Here is a 20,455-nt window from a genome sequence, read left to right on the forward strand (position 1 = left end):
GTTTCCATCCCTGAAATTATGATTCATAGAATCACATATCTAAGTCTAAACTGTTACAGAATAAACACAATAAGAACATGTTTAATCTGTGGTAGTGTTAATTAAAATGGCACATTTCTGATGTATTAAAATTAAATACGATCGGCACACTTAATGATATTAGCGATTATGTAATGCATTCAGCGAGTACTTTTACTTTTAATACTTAAGTATTTTTACAAGCCAGTACTTTTTTACTTTTACTTAAGTAAAATGTTAATGTGGTACTTTGACTTTTACTTGAGTAAGATTTCTGACTGTGTATTTGTACTTTTACTTAAGTAAATTTCTTGAGTACTTTCTCCACCACTGGCTAAACTTACGTTAAACCATTTATTATCCGATCTATGAAAGCACATTTAGTTTATTCATAAAAGCTTATAAATAATTTATGAATCATACTTGCTCTGACACAAAATATTAAGCAAGGTGTGCTATGAAATATTAATTATATTATATATTGATAACTTCCACTAAATGAAGCAGCTGTTTGATAGCCATATGTTTTTGCTTTCGTTTGTCTCTCGAAATCAAGCATTTTATAAAAGTTATCTTTGTTCCTTATTAGTTTTATGTTATTTGTTATCATGGTGTGTTTGATCAAGGGCTTAATAATAAATACTGAAATTGCAAACACAAAACCTGGAAGTTGAAAACTGGAAGTATATATAATTCTATAATTTTGCCTTTTCTCAGAAAAAAAAATTCTATATACATTATGATAATGTATATAGAATATAGAATGACCACTGGTTTGAATTACAAACATCTGTGTAATTCAAACCAGTGGTCAGCATCTAGCAGTGTGACGATTCAAAATAGTTGACATTAATTATTTGTCACACCTCACAGGCAGAGGTGATGTCACACTGTGTGAGAGTGCTGCCACTGTAAAAATAGATTTTACTTGTATATCAAAACATGCATGGGCAAAATGATAATAAATTAAAATTTTACTAAAAAAAACTATCAAATGTTTTTGATATTGCATCATTCATAGCTGTATTCACTTCATACAGATATAATTAGGTGGATTTTTACTGGAATGACATTTACATCCCTTCTAAACTCAGTGTTCCAATTATACATAAAGTATCGTTTTTCTGTGCCGCAGGCTGTGATTGGTCAAATGGGAACTATTTCACACCCAGAGACACCAGTCAGCTGGTCACATGGCAGGACGGTCGCTGCAGCAGTGACTTCCTGTCTTCTCTTCCAAAGCCGGAGTCTCACCTCGGAGTTTCCACGGGCTTCGGCTGCGCGACGATCTTCTGGTACATGAAGCACAGGTTGGTGCGCAGCTCTTTCAGGCTCCACTTCCCTCTGTGATTTGATTAAAAAAAAATTTTTTTAAATAAAGCAGACCTTTTGTTTTTCCTGTAGGCCTCAATTCCTGGAGGACTTCAGCGTTGCAGGTACGATCCAGGACTACGTGGTGTCCATGCTGTGCGGGTTGGACTCGTGCGTGACGACGCCTCAGAATGCAGCCAGCTGGGGCTTCTTCAACACCGCAAGCAGTCAGTGGAACGAGAACATGTACGTCACACCCAGAGACACCAGCAAAAGCTAAACTCTGCGTCCTGCGGCTTGTGCATGTATGATTTGAGCTGTAAAAGCACCTAACAGTTTCCACCATCGCCACCAGAGAGGTGTGTGTCCTTCTTAACAACCTGCCCTGTGTGCATGCTGTAGTCTGAAGACTGCTGGCTTCCCCGTTCGCCTGCTTCCTCGGTGTGTGCCGCCTGGTGCCTTGGTGGGACAGACGCGCTCTGACTGGCACGGTATTCCTGCTGGTACACCAGTAGGGGCCGCCCTAGGAGACTTCCAGTGCTCCGTCTACTCCTGCATGAGTTCACCAGCAGATGCAGGTGAAACAGGAAGTCAAGTCTTTACTATGATTTAGTGCGCTCCATCTCTATGCATTTTAAATGAGGAGATCAATTTGTTTCCACTAGAAAACCTAACAAGGCTGATCTGATAAGTGCATGAAATAAAATGTCTCATACTCCTGTTTTGATTTAGTTTTGTTAACTTTGAGCACCAAAGAAGAAGTTTTAAAGTATCTGAAACTCCATATCTGAGAGGCTTTTGTTGTTTTTGAAAATCTCCCAGTTCTCAACATAAGCACATCAGCCCAGCTGACGTTCGCCATGCCAGCTGACTTCACACCTCCCAACTCTCCTCAGCTTGGGTCGTCCATCTCCTACTTCCCTTACTTTGACTCGTCGTACTTGGCTGTGGCGGCGGCGCTCAACGGCGGGAATGCGTTGGCCACTTTTGTGGAAACGTTGACCGCCTGGATGAAAGAACTCGGTATGTTTTACTACACAGCAGAGCTACGTTTACTCCACTAATATTTTTACACCTCAGCGTGGTTTATTGAGACTTTATGTGACAGATCTTTACAGAGTAACATCAGGGTTTCCCGTAGTGTACTATAAGCCTGGCGGGCCACCAGGCTTTACTTGTGCCCCCACCAGGCTAAGCATTGTTTATTTATTTTTTATTATTGCCTTTGTTACTTCATAGTTGGTGTTTAGGTGTTACTCTTCTAGTCTTCAAATAAAGCATAACTATCAGGTGATATTTTCAAATTTCCTGTCAATTTTAAACTTTTTTTTTTAACTCACAAACATGGCGGCCGGCTGAATGAATGACTGCCCTAGCGCCCTGAGCACCGGGCTTAGCGAGTTTTACCCTGAACACACACATTGTTTTCAACACTTTTATAAAAAAAAAAATCTGATTTGTTTCCAAATCGGAAACAAATCAGATTTGGACTGATAGATCTGATAGCTGGCCGACTGATAGATCAGCTGGCCGATCTATCAGTCGGCCGGCTGATAGATCGATCGGTGATTGGCCGGTGCTTACATGTGAAGCCAATTGTAGCCACCAATCTTATCTATATTGGCAAAAAAATCTAAAAATCAAACGCTGTTCCCTGTTGCTCCGCTGTGAGAGAGGTTCTCCAGTTAACATTAGTCACCCTCCTGTTGCCAACTCAACGACTTTCTTGCTATATTTAGCAACATTTCAATAGTTGGTATTTGCCAAAATCAGAATTGACAGGTCAAGCTTTTTAAAGATTGGTGGATCGGCCAGAAAACTGCAATCAGTGCACCCTTAGTATCTCCCTATCAGCTTTGCACATCTAGAAAGATTTCTTTCCCGATTCTTCTTTGCAAAATACCTCAAGCTCAGTGAAATTAGATGGATCTGTAAACAGCAAGTTTTAAGATCTCAGATTCTCAATTGGATTTAGGCTTGTGCTTTGACTCTGCCATCATGACCCATGTGGATTGTACTTTAGAGTAATTACTATGGGGAAAGTGAATTTCTGCTCCTTTTTAACCCTGTCAGGTGTGGAGCCGAGGGACTCATGTTTGTACGAGAAGCTGATTGGCTCTGCCCTGAACCAGGAGAGCAGCGACCTGATGGTGAGTCCCACCATCCTGGGGGAGAGACACGCCCCCCTCTGCCTGGGTCAGGTCACCAACATCTCCGCCTCCAACCTCTCGCTGGGCCACGTGTTCAGAGCGCTTTGCCGCGGCGTCGTGAGCAACATCGCCTCCATGATGCCCGTGGAGCACCTGCAGCGGGCGGGCGTCCGCAGGCTGGTGGGGAGCGGGAACGCGCTCGCTCGCAACGAGGTGCTGAGGCAGGAGGTGGAGAGGGCGTTTCCTCTCCAGGTGGTTTATGGACAGAACGCCGACTCTGCTGTGGGCGTGGCCATGGCCCTCTGTGACCGACTCTGAACAGCCGACGGGGGAATCCCTGCATGTTTTATTTGATTCGCTCAGATTTTTTTGCACAACTTTTGAGACTTTGATTGAATATAATTGTTGTTTTAACTAATTAGCAGGTTTTCTTAAAGTAGACTTGATTCAAACATTTTGATTTTTAGAAAACTCTTAAAGGGGCAGTATTATGTGTTTGTTTTTTTGTCCAGGCACAGAGTGCCATTTTATTCCACAGTCATATAAAAATGCTAAAATGGAATTATTATGTAAAATTGACTCTTTCTTTAGCTGTTATAATATTATTTCCTCATCAAAAAAATACCTGGAGTGCTGCTTTGAGTCCTTCATCCTTTTTTGAGAAATCCTTTAATCTGCCATGGCAACCATTCAGCTGGACAAAACGCCTGGTTGCTACCTAAAAATCGATCTATCATCAATTGATCCCTCAGAAGTTTTTTTTGTGACTTAAACACTTTGCTCTGCTCTTCTTTTCTTGTCTGGAAATAACTTTTACAATGCATCGTAAAGTCTTCAGAATCTCAGTTGATCATTTTGCTAAGGTTGTATTTGTTTTTTTTTTTTTAGATCATTAGATTTGATATAAAAAAAAGTGCTTAGGACATTGGTAGATATTACAAAATCAATAGAAATCACTTACTGATCCCAATCGGGAAATCAATAAACATCTGTTTCTGACAGCACTTGTGTGTACTTTCCAGTCAGAGTCCTACTTTGATCGAAGGTCTGATAAATTGAAAATACTATACCTGAAGATAATTTTATTTTGTGTTATTTTATTGTGGTAATACACTGTTTTACACTATGCCAGTCAATCGAGACTTCAGGTTGATAGAATAAGAAAAATGTAAATGAAGAAAATAAAAGCACTTATATTTCAAGGCAAATTTAGAGACTGGGAAATTTATCTCCCTAACATTTTATTCCAACAGGCAAAGAGTTGGAAAGTGTTGCATGGAAAAACTATTACACCTCTTAAGCTTTTGCTAATTTTGAGACTGGAGTCTATGGTTAGGAGTTAAGTTAAAGCCTTTAAATCTAATGCATTATCACTTAAAGATCATCAAGCAGAAATTTTTTACACAAGGACTAATCTGCTGAAGACTTCATCGTCAAATCAATTTATGCTCCCATCGGACGATGCGCTTGCAGTCAGTGCAGCACATGGATGTTGGGTTGATGCGTTGCACTGTGTTCTTGGAAGTCTTTGTGGTCAATGCAGCAGCCTTTCAAGCACTCAGAGCCTCAGTAATGTACAGGATCTTATCTGGGTTGGGTCACTGTATCCCACTCAAGCCTTCTTCTCTCCACTTGACTTCGTGTTAAGTGAGCATCTCATGATGTAGGATTCACACGCCCTGGACTAAGCCGGACGCTGGACTGTTGTTTACTAAAAATGTAATTTTTTGTTTCAGTAAGCAGGAGAGAAAGGCGTATTCAGGTGAGTTAACGTGTACATTTATTTGCATTCTAATTCTAATAGAGCAATTTGAAAATTGTCTTAACCCTTGTGCGTGCGAGGACTGAGGCAACTGATACAAGTGATATGGGTGTGGGGTCGGTTGGACCCCATTTGTAAACACAAGGGTTAAAGCATGGAGATCAGTGTTTGTGAATGTGTTCAATGATGTCTGCATAGATACGGACTGTGAGACATCCACATCGCTGGTGTTGTTGGACCTCAGCAATACTGCTGACCAAGATAAATTATTGAGGCTGGAGAGCTGAGTTAGGACACTACTACAGTATTTGACTGGTTTGAGTTTTACTAAAGAATGGATTTCTTAGCATCAATTGGGAATTTTTTAACAGAGGGACAGAAGTCAAGTGTGGGGTACCCAAAGGTTCCCCACACTTACCTAATATCTTCATGCTCCTGGCTAGATTATAACAAATTGCAGATGATATACAGCTTTACATTACAATGTTACCAGGTGACTCTGAACCCATTAAAACATGTGCATAGAACAAATCAATGTGTGGATGTGCCTTAACTTTATCCAGCTGAACAGAAACACAACTGTAGTTATTATCTTTGGACCTAAAGAGGAGCGATCAAGAGTCGGCATGCAGCTTCAGTTATTACAGGTAAAAACTGGTGATCTGGCCTGAAATCTGGGTGGACTCAGAACCTTCAGAATCGCATAAAGATAGTTACAAAATAAGCCTTCTATCGCCTGAAGAAGGTTTCCAGAATTAGAGGACTAATTTTCCAGCAGGATCTCTAGAAACTGATCCATGCGCTTATCTTTAGCTGGATTGATTACTGCAACATTTTCTTTACAGACCTCACTAAAAAAATCAGATGGCTGCAGCAGATCCAACAAACTGTATTTTTTAAAGAAGCTTAGATTCTTCTATGTTTGCAGCAAGATGATGCAGATCTTCTCTAAGTCATTTGTGGAGAGTGTAATATAGACTGTCATCATCTGTTGGTGTAGGAACTTAAAAAGGCTCAACAACCTGATAAAGATCGTTAGGTCTGTTCTGGGGTGATTTTGTTTTTATAAAATAAAGAACATAATGAACAACCTGAGCATCCTGAGCCTTAAATATAATCTCTGTGTCTTCAGAAAGTGGTTTTTTCAGAGCTGGTGAAATAAAGACTTCTTGGCACTTCCTTCCTGCCCACAGCTGCAACCACTGATAGGGACTATTGGAAGAAACATAAAGATAGTTGCATCTAATTTTCCTTTGAGAGCAATAAAGCATCTTTGAATTGAATTGAGTGAGCCGAAACATCGGGTCAGGTCAACACAGATCCGGTTCAGCAGACACAAAATCAACCATCACACCTAAAATCCTGTAGAAAACCAGCATAAGAGAAGAAACCAAACTCTGGACCATCTGGAGATTATGCAAAGAGCAATGGCCAAAAATGCCATCGCTCTATGAGTTGTATGAAACATAAAAGAAGAAAAAGTACTGTAATACTGGTACCATCACCTTAAACTATTAAGCTTATTGAAGAGCCTCTCTTTAAGTCTGACTGCTGTGTCTTTAAAGCGTGAGGTTCAGGAACCAACATCTCTTAAGTGCTTCCCCGAAAGAAGATAAGAGAAAATAGTATCTGTGCATTCACTTTTTGATCATGATAGTTGCAGCACAAGATGAAGATGTCGTTTAGCTAAAGTAGTGGCTGACAAATAATTCAAACAGCTTTCTAGTTCTAATGCATAACTTGCAATTATGTCCTGTGATGTTCCTCAACCAAACCAGGATCCACGTTGTGAAGTTTAAAGCAGAAATGACTGAGGAGAGATTTTGTGGATTTAATTTCCAAGCACCTCAGAAATTAGGATGTTGCCGGGAGCCGCGTGGCTCAGTGGTAGAGCGTTCCTCGACAAAGCTGTGTGGGGTTTGATTCCTGACCCCCAGTCATTTCTTAAATTTGAGTCCAACTTTCTGCATAGTAATGAACCCTCTATCATAACATGTTTCTTTGCAGATACTATAAGATTAGAATAGGTTAAGATAACAAGAAATTTAAAGGGATTTAAAGTTTCAGATGAACATTTGTTTATCAAATCAGGTTGCATTTTTAGCTTTTAAAAATCCTTAATAACCTCTGAGTTTAATCATATTCTGTCAAGTTATTGACGTCTCATTGTCATGGCGCTAAAATTATATGGGTCTAACAGCAGCCTAATTAATATTCGTAGTGAGTAATATTACTGGTGTCTACTCTATGAAGCGAGGGACTGAGACAGCAGCCTTGTGGAGACCCACTGAATGTGAAAACACCTGTCATGTTTCATTCCAGATTACCAGAGTTTTATATAAAAATGAGGAAATCAAAGATTTCTGATTTCCATCTGGAGGCGGACGACAGAACGGAGGAGGAGAAACGTAAACAAAAGGCACCAAAGAAGGATGGCTTGGCTTCTGCTTTAGGTTTGAGCAAAGAGGCCCCTAAAGCCCCCATGGACACCGACTATCAGGAGGAAATGCAGCCGGTCCAGCTCAACTTTGACAAGTGAGTCTCTCCACACAGACATAAACTGATTCTGCCTTAATTTACCATTACATTACAGCAGGGGTACTGTGAGCTGTCAAGCCACTTATTACTGATTGCAATGGACTAAAAAGCTGCTTGATCCAGAGTAAAGCCCGAGATATGCAACAACTTTTGCTTCCAGAGGGATTCGAGGTGAGGCATCGCAGCCAAAGAGAGACAGTTCCACTTTCACCATTGAGCGTCTGTTTGAAGCAGTGGCCAGCAGGGACGTCAACAAACTGGACGGCCTATACCAGTACTTGCATCAGAACATGAAGAAACTCTCTGACTCTCTGTGTAAGTGTGTACATGACCCAGCAGGTGTCCCAAACAGCAGATGTGTGTTCTGACTCCCCCAACATGCGGTCACATCCACAGATCAGTCGTATGGTAAAACCGCCCTGATGAAAGCTCTGCTGCACCTCAAAGATGGCAAGAACGAAACCATAGAGGAGCTGGTCAGTATTTCAGAGAGGATCGGCGACATAAAAGAGTTTGTGAACGCTGCCTTCACCGACAGCTACTATAAAGGTAAACTTTCTTCTGAATAAAGGCTTAAACTTGYCAGTCTGCTCTCTTTCTCCATGTTTCATCATTTTAAAGTACCAATTAATAGTGTCCTTTTTTTGTTTTTAACACCAAAAAATATATATAAAAAWATATGTTTTGCTATGTCTTCTTATAGGTCAGACTGCTCTACACATAGCCATTGAGAGGAGGAGTATGGCCTACGTAAAGCTGCTGGTCAGCAAAGGTGCAGATGTTCATKSCAAAGCCTGTGGGAAGTTTTTTCAGCCTCATGATGGTCCCAACTTCTACTTTGGTAAGTTTGTAGGGAGGAGATTTGGTGTGGACCTAAAAAAAAAAAAAGCAATTTTGGCCAATTCCAGTTTCTCTGTTAGAAATACAACATAAAAAAATGCAGAAAGACTATTTCAAATTGTTTTTTTTGGAGTAGGTGGCCATTATTGAGTTGTCAGACCATGCGAAACAGTCACAGTAAAAAAAGGTTTTGCTAATAACTGAACCAAACTGTCATAAAGTTGTTGAGTCATCAAAAACAAACACCATTGTTTATTAAGAATATCTCTGAAATGTGGAAAGATATGGAATTTTATTTTTTACTTGAGTTAAAATTCCCTACCTAGTCAATTCCGTTATTAGAAATGTTCCTGGGAATCATCATTTTAAGCTTCTCAGCAATCGACATTAGCGACACCTACTGTTTAAAGGAGGGGATAGTTAAGCATAAATAAGCATGACCTGCGTCAGGTAATGCAGTCATTTAAGGATTAAGTTAATATAAAGTTTTCAGCATGGGACTTAGGAGTTATTAGCCAAAATGCATTACCCTTTAGCCTAGCCGATTACCTTCCTGTGTGAGAAGTTGTGAACGATGACGTCAATTTATTTTCTGCGCTGTTTTAGAATTGTAGTCTGCTTGAAGATTTAGCAATGGCAACAAAGTAAGTAGACGAATGCATTCGGCGGCCACGCTTCCAGATGTTGAATTAAAGATAACAGTCGCCTCGTCCGAATAGGCTCTTGTCACAGTGGAGGATTGTTTACAACTTCCGGTAAGTTTATTAGCGTTAGCAATTAGATACAATCGAAAACCTCCGGTCCACACCTTAAGGAAGCAAGCGTCTCTCAGCAGGCGAGAGCCCAGACCCTGTGAAGCAACTAGGACACTGGGCTGGTTTTTACCAGGCTAATTACTCTACGTAATAGCGCCACCTAATGCTGTGTTATGGTACTTTTTAACACTTCAGGCGATGGTTGACTGTTATACCACATGTGAATCTGTTGGTATACTTTATCCACTCCATTACCAGTTTTGATGCATGTTTGGGATTATATTACTTTTTTTCCCCAATTCTTTTGTGAAATTCACCAGTAACAGTTGCCGTGTAACAAACCCTCAGCATGACGCCTCAACCACCATTTCTCAGAGGTAGCACAGTATGTGTTGTGATGCATGTTGTTTAATTACTCCATTATAGGTGAGCTGCCCCTGTCTCTAGCAGCCTGCACAAACCAGCCTGACATAGTGAGCTACTTAATGGAGAATGAGTATCCGGCGGACGCCAAGATGGCAGAYTCTCACGGCAACACAGTGCTGCACGCCCTGGTGTTGGTGGCCGATAACTCGAAGGAGAACACAGAATTCATAACGGCCATTTATGATCGCRTCCTAAAGATCACTGCCCGACTGCATCCCAAGATAAAGCTGGAGGAGAAAGAGAACAACRATGGACTCACACCTCTCAAACTGGCTGCCAAGAATGGAAAGATTGGGGTAAATGCAAACCCAGAGAAACTTAAAAAAAAAAAAAGACTAATATGGCTGGAGCCCTCAGATGTGACTAGATTAGAATCGTTTTGTCTCTAACCAGATGAGTCTGAAGTGTCACAGACTGTTTGTAACTTCCTTTCTTTTATTTGTCTACAGATGTTTTCTCACATCCTGCAAAGGGAATTCCAGGAGAATCACTACAAGCACTTGTCCCGTAAATTCACTGAGTGGGTTTACGGACCCGTCCACAGTTCTCTGTACGACCTATCCTCTGTGGACTCATATGAGAACAACTCTGTTCTGGAAATTCTGATCTACGGCTGTGAAATTCCCGTGAGTTCCAGATTTGCAGGCAAACTCAGAAAAACCTTAAGCTGTCATCAAGGTCACAAGGTCGTGTCTCTTCTCAGAACCGCCACGAGATGCTGGAGAAGGAGCCGCTCAGCTGCCTCCTGGAGGATAAGTGGAAGAAGTTTGGARGAGGAATGTTTTTTTTCARCTTCCTGSTCTACCTTGTGTACCTGATCATCTTCACTATTGTAGCCTACAATAAAAAAGATGCTACACAGGTAAACAGATCTACACAGWGTTCAACAGAGATGGAGACRGACCTGGACTGATGTCTCCTCTGTGTCCCACAGCTTCCGTTTATCCCTGACGACGCCTGGGATTACCTGTATGTTTTTGGCCAGCTGCTGACTTTACTAKCAAACTGCTATTTCTTTGTCTTTGGGGTATGTGGGCCACATTTGTTTTATATCAGCACCCTGTACAAGTTTAAGTTTACTAAGACCTCTATAACACTCGAGGCCTGGGGGCCAAATTTGACCTGCCATAGCTTTTTTGTGGCCCTCTTGACTCTAGAGGGCTTCATTAAAAGGACCTTCAAAAAACAGCTTGAAGATGAGCAAAACATTATTCTATCAATGAAATCAATGCATCTTTATCTGTATACAAATTACATCAATTTGAAAATATGTTTGATATCTTTAAGAAGTGCTCATGAAATGCAGAGATAACTATTTATTAGTTTGTTAATGGGGAGTCTGATCAATATGTTCGGCCACAACTGGCCCTTTGAGGATATTCCTGATCTTGCCGTGTCCCAAAATGGAAATGATTTAGAGATCTTTTTCTATAATGTCAAAATCAACAGATTGTAGGCATGACGAGGAAGAGGCCAAAGCTGCAGWCACTGCTGATTGATGGATATTACGAGATTCTCTTGTGAGTAACGTTTTCTTGTAACGAGTAAGCAAAATCAGCCAGAACCCAAAACGCAGCCAAGACCAGAGATCAGATCAAAAAAAGTTTATTACTAAATAAAGGAAAGGGGGTGGGTTCCACAGGGAGTGGTCACACTGGTGAGTGAGGAAGTGGTGGACCAGAGGGGTCGGGGAGCCAGCTTGGAGAGGGTAGGGTGAAAGGGCAGAGGGGGGCCGCGGGGACTCAGGGAGGAACTAGATGACAGGGACAAAATCCACAAACCAGAGGCTAGTCGTTAACACAGTCCAGGGTCATGCACAGGGGTTTCTCAGGCAAGGTAATCCAATAGACGGCAACCAGGAGGCAGGGKCAGGACCAGGCAGGGTWCAGCAACAGGAGGGCACAATCTTCAGAGCAGAGGGAAAAGGCAAAATCAGTGGTCAAAAAACAGGCAGGATCAGGAAACCAGTAGACTACTTGGAMCATGGACAAGGCTTGAAAGCTGTGACAGTGGCAACAGACRATCTSGCACTGAGCTGGTGACGAGCAGCTGTTTAAATAGGGAGCAGCACAGAGCAGGTGAGGGTAATGAGTAATCAGCACACTGAAGGTGGAGCTGAAGGGCTGAAATCTTGACATTTCTACTATTATTTTATTACAGATTTGATCAATAGCAGTTTCAGATTGTCTGGCATGGAAACACGGTGACATTTCGAGGACTTTATTGGGTGTTGGGTTTTAAACCAACACTTAGCAGATTATAATTATTAAAAGTTTCTTCTTATGCACAATTACACACTACCATGTATTATTTTGTGATATAAATTCCCAAGTCAAGACATAAGTTTGTGATTGTAACAAGTTAATGTTTGAAAAAGTTCACTACATATGACTTTTTCTCCAAAGACTGATGACTACAAGTAAACTTGGGCCACATGTGCTGCTAGCTTCACTCAGGGCTTACTGTTCCTGGTCGCCACTGTTCTGTACTGGGCGGGGAGGCAGGAGTACCTGGGCTTCCTGGTGATCTGTCTGGCTCTCAGCTGGGTGAACGTGCTGTACTACTCCAGGGGCCACAAACACATGGGCATCTACAGCATCATGATACAGATGGTAGGGATTACACTCAGCTGTGACTGACGTTGAAGTGGATTGTTTGACGTCTAAGTTCTGATTTCTTTGCAGATGATCGTCAGTGATATCCTGCGCTTCTTTTTTGTTTACATCGTTTTCCTCTTGGGATTTTCAGCAGGTATTTTATCTCAGCTCCAGTGAACAGAGAGTTAACAACTCCAGGCTTGTCAGTATTTTTACCGTGTATTTGTCTCTTGTTACAGCCATGGTCACACTGCTTATGGAACCTAAACTCAAAAACCAAACAAAAAACGAGAATCCAAGTCCTTCTGATGTCCCCACAACTGATAACATATGTGTCACAGCTGGCTACCAAAGCGTCCCTCATACCATCCTGCAGCTCTTCAAGTTCACCATCGGCATGGGCGACATCGGGTTCATCCATGCTCACCAGTACCTGGAGGTCTTCTACCTGCTCCTTATCGGATACATTGTTCTTTCCTACATCCTGCTGCTCAACATGCTCATAGCCTTAATGAACAACACTGTGAAAAAAACCACTATGGAGAGCGCTGGCATTTGGAGGCTGCAGGTGAGTGAATGCCGTCCACATTGGTGTTTGTTGAAGAGCGGGCTTTAAACGGGTTGCTGTGGTCGTCTTCAGAGGGCTCTCACAATCCTGGATATGGAGAAGCGGATACCCTGCTGTCTGAAGAAGTGTTTTCGCTCTGGCGTGGAGAGGAAACTCGGCACCGCTTTTGGAGACGATCGTCGAAGGTGTTTCAGGTAGGCCTCTTTACGTTTGTTTCAGCTACTCAAACACACAAATGGCTGTGAAACATATTTATAGTTTTGTGACTGATAAAACCTGATTCTTTGCCACCCACCATCCAACCGGGTTAAATGATTTATATTTTATCAATTCATTCCATTTATCCGTCCTTCCTGGATAAATAACTGGGGGTTAGAAATCCAGTGGGTCTTTCTAGCACTGTTGCTGCGAGCCAACAGCGCTAGAAAGGCTGTACCTACTGGTGATTTTTTAATATTCATTATTTTTATTTATTGTTTATATCTTATTGCCAAACCTTTGGTCAAGAATGCTCAATATAGCTAGCTTGCACCATGCTGTTATTATAAATCTTAATATATAATTTAATCCGGTGGGATAGCGTCACTGAAATAAGATCAGGATTTATATTTGCTAAATGCCACAATAATGAGATAGGTAATAATGAGAGGTCTGTTCATCAAAGCTGCAATATATCACTGTGTTGTTTCTCCCCCATTATCACATTAAGCAGCACATACACAATCATGACTGACAGCACTAAGACCTTTCATCCGGCTCTGATTGGTTGTTTTTCACTAGGAGCGGTGCAATTATGCAGATTGCAGTGGCATAGAATAATAAATATGTAAAAAACATTTAAAAAGGTTACATATTTAACAGTTTTAATCTCTTCAAAATCAGAAGTTTACAGATTATATTCAGGGTTTCCCCCAGAAAACTTGTTTAGCCTGGTGCCCAATGGGGGGCAGTCATTCATCCAGCGGTTCGTCGTGATTTTTAGTAAAAAAAATGTTTTAAAGTTGACAGGAAATTTGGAAAGATCACTTGGTAATTATGTGTTATTGGAAGACTGGACGATTAATACCTAAACACCAACTATAAAGTCTTAAAACAAATGCAATCGTTAAAAAAAACTAACAATGTTTAGCCTGGTGGTGGCACAAGTAAAGACTGGTGGCCCGCCAGACTTACAATACACTTGGGGAAACTCTGGTATTAGTGAGGAAAAAAATGATTCACAGTTCACAAGGTTTCAAGCTATTTACCTCAGGTGTTGCACAGCTGGAAGTAATGGAAGCATGCGTCGCCTTGTGTCCTTAGGGTCGAGGAAATGAACTGGAACAAATGGAACACCGACCTGGTCAACATCAGTGAGGATCCAGGATGCTGTGATCGGAGCCAGAGGACTGATTTGGACAGCACTTCCAGAGGATTTACCATAGGTTTGAAAAGCTTTTCTTTTCTCCAATTCTGAATACTTTCAGTCCTTGTAATATTTTCTTGTTTTTTCCACAGGGAGAAGCTGGAGAGGCTTTTTTATGGAGGGCACAATGAGGAGGAGGAGAATGTCTCAGTCCACTTAGATGAGCTCTCATCCTGTATGTCTGAAGAAGAAGTTAAACATGGCTGCTTTGCTTGAATGATATGATCAACAAGTTTTCCCAACTCAAACATATTGCTGTGTAAAAGAGAAAAACTTGAACTGATTCTGGAACTGACTTGGAAGTGTTTATGATGTACTGACTATTTTAAGGCAAAAAAAAAAGAAAAGAAAAACTTGCGTGATCAAACTGAAAGCACACAATGAAATAATCACTTCAGGTGCCATGGGTTTGTGGTTTATGCAGCGCAAAAAAGGTTGATATTGCACTTGGTGTTTATTTCAAGTTTACAGGCAAACAATAATATACATGCTATAGGATTACTTGCTGCCTCTCCTTCTCTGACTCCTGCATGACTGGCTGCCTCACCCACTGGCTTACTGACAAAAATATATTTTACCACCCATGTGCATACAAATCTACCTGAAACCAACACATTTATACTACAAGACAAAGATAAATAAATATGCACACCAAACAATTTCTTTTATTTGTTCAAAGCAGTATATTGTTACTTAAGTAGTGACTAACTGCATGCAAGGAGTGACAGCAGACATGTTTAAATACTGGGAGGTTGAATGATGGAACCAAAGACCAGGGCTGATCGCTAACGGGTTGCAGGTGTGATGAGAGAGAAAAGAAGGCAGGTCCTCTACATGAGTGCACCAGCAGATGAAACAGGAAGTCAGTTGATCATTATCACCTTTAATGCATTGTTTTCTTCATGCTTATGCATTTTAAATAAGGAAGTCAATGTTTGTCATATTGTGTCCACTAGAGAGCCTTTCTGCCATCAGCTGTCTGAAGTCTAACAAAGTTGACCTGATGAATGCATGACGGTCTTTATGAAATAAAATGTCCCATATTCCTGTTCTGAAATTGTCCTCATTACCTTTGAGCACAAAATAAGCTTGAAATCAATTAAAAATCCAAATCCAATGCTATTTACCAATGTGTTTCTGCAAGTATATTGTAATATATTCCCATATGTTAATTTTCCTAATTCATTTTTGAATACATTATATACATATATGTATATATATGACTTATGGTTATATTGCGATATATGGGAAAATGTAAATATGAAATCTCATATATGGAAATATATTGCTCATTGTATTGAATGATAATTTCCAATATGCTGCGCCATATTTTTGTGAAGGCAGCTGACCTTTGCCCCATGCCAGCTGACATCACACCTCCTGACTCTCCTCAGCTTCAGTCATACATCTCCTACTTCCCCACAGCATGCTGCTGCCACCAACATGTTTTTTAAGGTTTGGTCGGCTCTATGGTCAGAGACAGGATCGTGGGTTATGAGAGAGGGGAAAGACATGGGGCAATACTCACCAGGCAGGGATTCAACCCTGTGACAGGCAGAAACTGCTTCGGTGTTTGGCTTATGTAATTATTAATAACTATAATCAATAATTTATTATTTGTTAAATTAATAAAATGAATATTATTTAGTTTAATTGGGGTACCAACTCCAGCATCTCTTGAATCATAAGTCAAACTCAGTTTGTTGTGAAGGAATGAATTCAGAAACTCTTCAAACAACCAGGAATGATCACTGACACGCTTATTTCTAATCAAGTCTGAGAATTTATTAACAAAGTAGGCCAACTTTATAGCTGAATTATCCATAATGGATTCCAACAACATGGAAGTAGAACGACTTTAATGGACTCTAGAATTATTGTAATGCTGATCATTTTGCCATGAGATCATCCCAGTTGGTTTTCAAAGTGAAAACAAATTCTTTCTTTACATTTGATCTGCACATTTAATGGATCAGTGATCCTCCGTCCAGGTCTGTGCCCTGGTTCATCGGTTTCACTCTCTTGCACAAAAATCATAATGAAGAGGACAAAAATGAGCAGGTTAGACTGTAGAGGAGTTTGAGCCTCAACGTTCACAGATTTTCATTTGTTTCAGCTGTTGTTGAAGCTTGAAGGTAAAAATAAAAGTCTAAAATCAACATCTTTTAATCAGCCATTTCAAACTGATGACAGTAAAAATAGTAAGTAAGAGTTTATCATCATGTTTTCAGTCTCTATGAATAACTCAATGAAATCATTTTAGTACGATTGGAACTATTAACACAGTCAAAGGTGTAGTGGATAAATAAATATGTAAAGGCAGAATATTTTATGCTCATGCAAACCGTTTCACAACAGGAAAAGTGCAGCAGTAATGAGGCACATAGACATATACTGGCAGCATTCAGAGGAAGACAATACCTCTAACCACCAGAGAAGTTTGCAGTTTGACCTCATTCAGCGACCCCTCCAGGCTCCCTCAAGCATCGGCCTGATCAACAATTCTGCAGTCTGCTGTGGCATCTTTTCAGTTAAATATATGACAGTGTCATCTGCATACATCTTTACTATTTTCAAGCATTTTCAAATGAAAGCAAGGCATCAGTGCTCCTGATATCATTTAATATTCAGGCGAGCATTAACTATATTGTCATCCAAGCACCTGCATCCTAGCTTGCTCAATAGCTGCATGGCAGCAGCTGCTTCAGATGGTGCCCCTCTGGTTTAGTTCCTGTTCTGGTTTTGTTTTTAGTATAGTTCACATCCACTGGCCAAACAGTAGAAGAAGCCGATTCTCAGTCCGGCTGAAAATGACCCAGATGTCTCCGTCTTTTCCTTATTCTTACTGTGTATTTTAATTAAGGCAATGTGAAGTCCCTGCCTGCAGGTGAATGATCAGTTTTGGACTCTGTTGTTTGTGATTGTTCAGACTGTAAGAATGAGAGGAATGTGATGAATGGTTTTCAGTCATCTTTTACAAATGTAAATTGGAAAAATGAGGCGTTCCTATGAAATTAACATGTAGACAAGGAAGCAGATCCAAATCACAGGCTGCAGGAACAAACATGACCATAATCAAGAGGTTGAAAATCAAAGTATCTCACAGATAACTGTGCAGTTTTTAAAGAAAAGGAAGTCAACATTTCATGAAGACTAACCTAAGTGATGCTGGCTGGCAGAAGCTCTGAAACCACAAAGAGTCACAGGACCAGAACAGCTTTGAAAACACACACACACACACAAACTAAAAACTGAAATGAAAGCGCATAGAGTTGCACACAGGAAGCTCTGCAGCGACTTCATCAACTAACAAGAACAAGACAAGAAAAGCATATCTCAGATGTCAGAAAACCAGACAAACATCCTCGGACCCTGAAGGGTGAGTAAGTGTCTCTAATAATTTTTTTTTTCTATAAATATGAGGATATTTAACTTTCCATATATTTGGAAGTATCATTGATGTACATTTTTCAGTTCACTAAGTAGAAGCTCTTTATGCAGGAGAAAATCTGCTGAAGTCATCATTAAGTCAATTTATGTTTCAGTCGGACGATTCTCCTGCAGTCTGAGCGGCAAATGCATGTTGAGTCCTGGTTGATGTGTTTCATTGTGTTCTTGGGAGGACTGATGGTCAATGCAGCAGCCTTTTAAGCACTCAGAGCCTCAGTAATGTGTAGGATCTGATGTGGGCTTGGTCACCCACTCAGGCTCTCCTTTCTTAAGTGAGCGTCTTATGATGCAGGATTCACATGCCCTGATCTCAGTCGGACAGCAGACTGTTGTCTGATTTTTTTATTTTATTTTACTAAACAGAACCATCAGGATTATTCTGGTGAGTTAAGTTACACATTTCTTTGCATTGTAATATATATTAAAGAACAACCTTTTAAATTGTCTTTAGAGGTTATGGGAGTGCTGCAAGGGTGGTGACCTATTGTTTTCATGACATGTTTATTAGCTTCCACTGTTATTTTGTGCTTTTGCAGAGCTTATCTCGTGTTTCTGAGCTGCAGGAATCAATACATCCTCTAATGTTACAGGAAATTCAGACATGCGGCGCGTGCTCTTGCACGGACTCCCAACCACAAAACATTTTTTTATGGAAGAGTGTTTTCCTTATATTTGTGCTGCGGCTGAATGATTTTACAACTCAGACAAGGCTAAAATAAAATGAACCTACTTCTGTTTTCCTCTTTTTTTGTTGCTGTGCTGATGTGTAATAATCATACATGGGGTCCAAACATGTGATTTCCCATTATTCTTGGAAAGGAGAACAAGAAGTCACTGACGATGGTCTGAAACCTCCCCTGGCTTCCAGAGCAGTGTGATTTATTGTGATGAACTGAACTCTGGGAGAATATCTCACATCTTGCGTTTGTTGAATCGATTCTTTCATAAATTCTGCTGTTAAAGAATTCGATTTGACCCCGGAGAAGCAAATAGTTGTCAGATCAAGTGATGTGTGTGTAACTGCTGCCATGGAAATCTTCAAAATAAACATCTTTGTTAGTCACCAGGAAGGAGAGATCACATGTCTGAAAGAAATGTGGGTGTATTTAAAGGCCAGAGATGTGAAACTTTGTGGTAAACATGATTCACACTGGATTTAAACATGCTCAGTCTGTTCCTTATCGGTTACAGGAAACTGGTCTGCCATGTAACTGATCTAGTGGAGGAAGGTTTACATGTCCAAATGTGATTGAAATGTTTTGAGATTTCTTCTCTTGAGAGCTTTCAATCAATCAATCAATCAATCAATCAATCAATCAATCAATGGAAAAACATGCTAAAATTGTTTTTAATAAATTCATGGATACATAGAGTTAAAATATCAAACGTTAATTTGTGCAAATTTATTTAGTGGTGAAACAAATTCCCCTTTAAGATTTTTATTTTTATTTTTTTTTACGTACTGTAAGTCTTTTGTACAACGTTTAATAAAAAATCTGATTAATAACGGCAAATCAAGCATTTTTCAAGGTGCACTTTACCATCTACATAGATCAGAGTTTTTAACTTTTAATTAACTTTCAGACAGTTATTAATTCATTTTTTGTTTCACTTTGGTATACATGGCGTAAAAAATGGGAAAGACAAGAGAACATGCCATCCGGATGAGGCAGAGTTTGTTCAATCATGAAAATGGCACAGGAAAATAAAATCATCCATATTTACAGTCATGGAAATGGGTTCAAATATGTGGAACAGTGACAAATAATGCCGCTTTGAATAGTCGGAAAAACGTGAAGGCGCGAGAAATCAAATAGCTTCCAAAATCGCAATGCCTCCAAATCATATAAAAACAATTTACCTTCCAAATGGGTGTGATGTCAGAAAAAAAAACTTTTAGAGCTCATCGCAAACTGTATCCATTGTTTATTCTGGAAAGAAAAATGTCTCATTGAGATTAAAAAGCCTTTTTTGAAGAAAGATCTGACATATTCATATGTGAAGTTTGTCAGTGGGGGTTTAACTGGAACCGATGTGACTTAGATCAAGCTTTTTATTTTCTTCATGGTATCAGAAGTGAAGTTGATGGAGGGGTGTAAACACCACAGTGAAACCTACATTAAGGGACAGAGCAGACTGTTCTTCTTAAAGAAGCTTAGGTCTTTCTATGTTTACAGTCAGACGTTGTGAACAGAAGGAGTCTGTTACTGAGAGTGAAACATAGGCGGCCATCATCTGTGTCGGCGTAGGAGCACTGGAGGCTCAAAAACCTGACAAAAGAAGGCTGGGTTTATTCTGAGGAGGAAACTTCTAGAGATAATTTTGCACAGAAGGATTCATCATAAAACAAAGATCATAACGTACAACGCTGAGCATTCAGAGACTGTAATGTAACCTCTGAGGTTTCTTCAGTAAGAGAAGAAACCTTGCTTTGGTGCACCCTTCTTGCCCACAGCTGTAACCACAGTCAGTGACTCCCTGAAGAAACTGAGTGAGGCGAGCTGAAGTTTGGAAAGAATAAGAGAAGAAGCAGAAGTCTAGACCATCTAGAGAGAGTGTGCAAAGAGCAATAAGATCCCCCTCATCTGCAGGAAATGTTATGAAAGAAAAGCTAAATTTATCCCAAGGCTTTTTT

The 20,455-nt window shown here is 40.3% G+C and overlaps 2 protein-coding genes across 3 annotated transcripts in view; both read left to right on the forward strand.

Moving 5' to 3' along the window:
- The window catches only part of shpk (sedoheptulokinase), a 7,403-nt gene extending 2,920 nt beyond the window's left edge, over positions 1-4,483 (forward strand). The window contains exons 3-7 of the mRNA XM_008428081.2: positions 1,154-1,328; positions 1,423-1,575; positions 1,732-1,907; positions 2,152-2,352; positions 3,403-4,483. Coding sequence (XP_008426303.1) covers positions 1,154-1,328; positions 1,423-1,575; positions 1,732-1,907; positions 2,152-2,352; positions 3,403-3,797 — 1,100 coding nt within the window. The 3' untranslated portion in view covers positions 3,798-4,483. The remainder of the gene's footprint in view (positions 1-1,153; positions 1,329-1,422; positions 1,576-1,731; positions 1,908-2,151; positions 2,353-3,402) is intronic.
- A 316-nt stretch (positions 4,484-4,799) lies between these two features.
- Positions 4,800-15,421, forward strand: trpv1 (transient receptor potential cation channel, subfamily V, member 1). 2 transcript variants are annotated; one of them, XM_017308648.1, is made up of 16 exons: positions 4,800-5,241; positions 7,564-7,776; positions 7,940-8,094; positions 8,176-8,328; positions 8,483-8,620; positions 9,801-10,096; positions 10,250-10,426; positions 10,504-10,662; positions 10,735-10,827; positions 11,250-11,320; positions 12,247-12,412; positions 12,485-12,551; positions 12,637-12,965; positions 13,038-13,159; positions 14,268-14,389; positions 14,463-15,421. In XM_017308648.1, exons 2-16 carry the CDS (start codon positions 7,586-7,588, stop codon positions 14,528-14,530), a joined length of 2,307 nt encoding a protein of 768 aa, XP_017164137.1. In that variant the 5' UTR covers positions 4,800-5,241; positions 7,564-7,585; the 3' UTR covers positions 14,531-15,421. The 2 variants fall into 2 exon arrangements, with proteins under 2 accessions (XP_017164137.1, XP_017164136.1); XM_017308647.1 differs by lacking the exon at positions 4,800-5,241 and having other exon boundaries at positions 7,550-7,776.
- The last annotated feature ends 5,034 nt before the right edge of the window (positions 15,422-20,455 follow it).

This window comes from Poecilia reticulata, linkage group LG14 (genome assembly GCF_000633615.1).
Source record: "Poecilia reticulata strain Guanapo linkage group LG14, Guppy_female_1.0+MT, whole genome shotgun sequence".
Taxonomy (NCBI): Eukaryota; Metazoa; Chordata; class Actinopteri; order Cyprinodontiformes; family Poeciliidae; genus Poecilia; species Poecilia reticulata.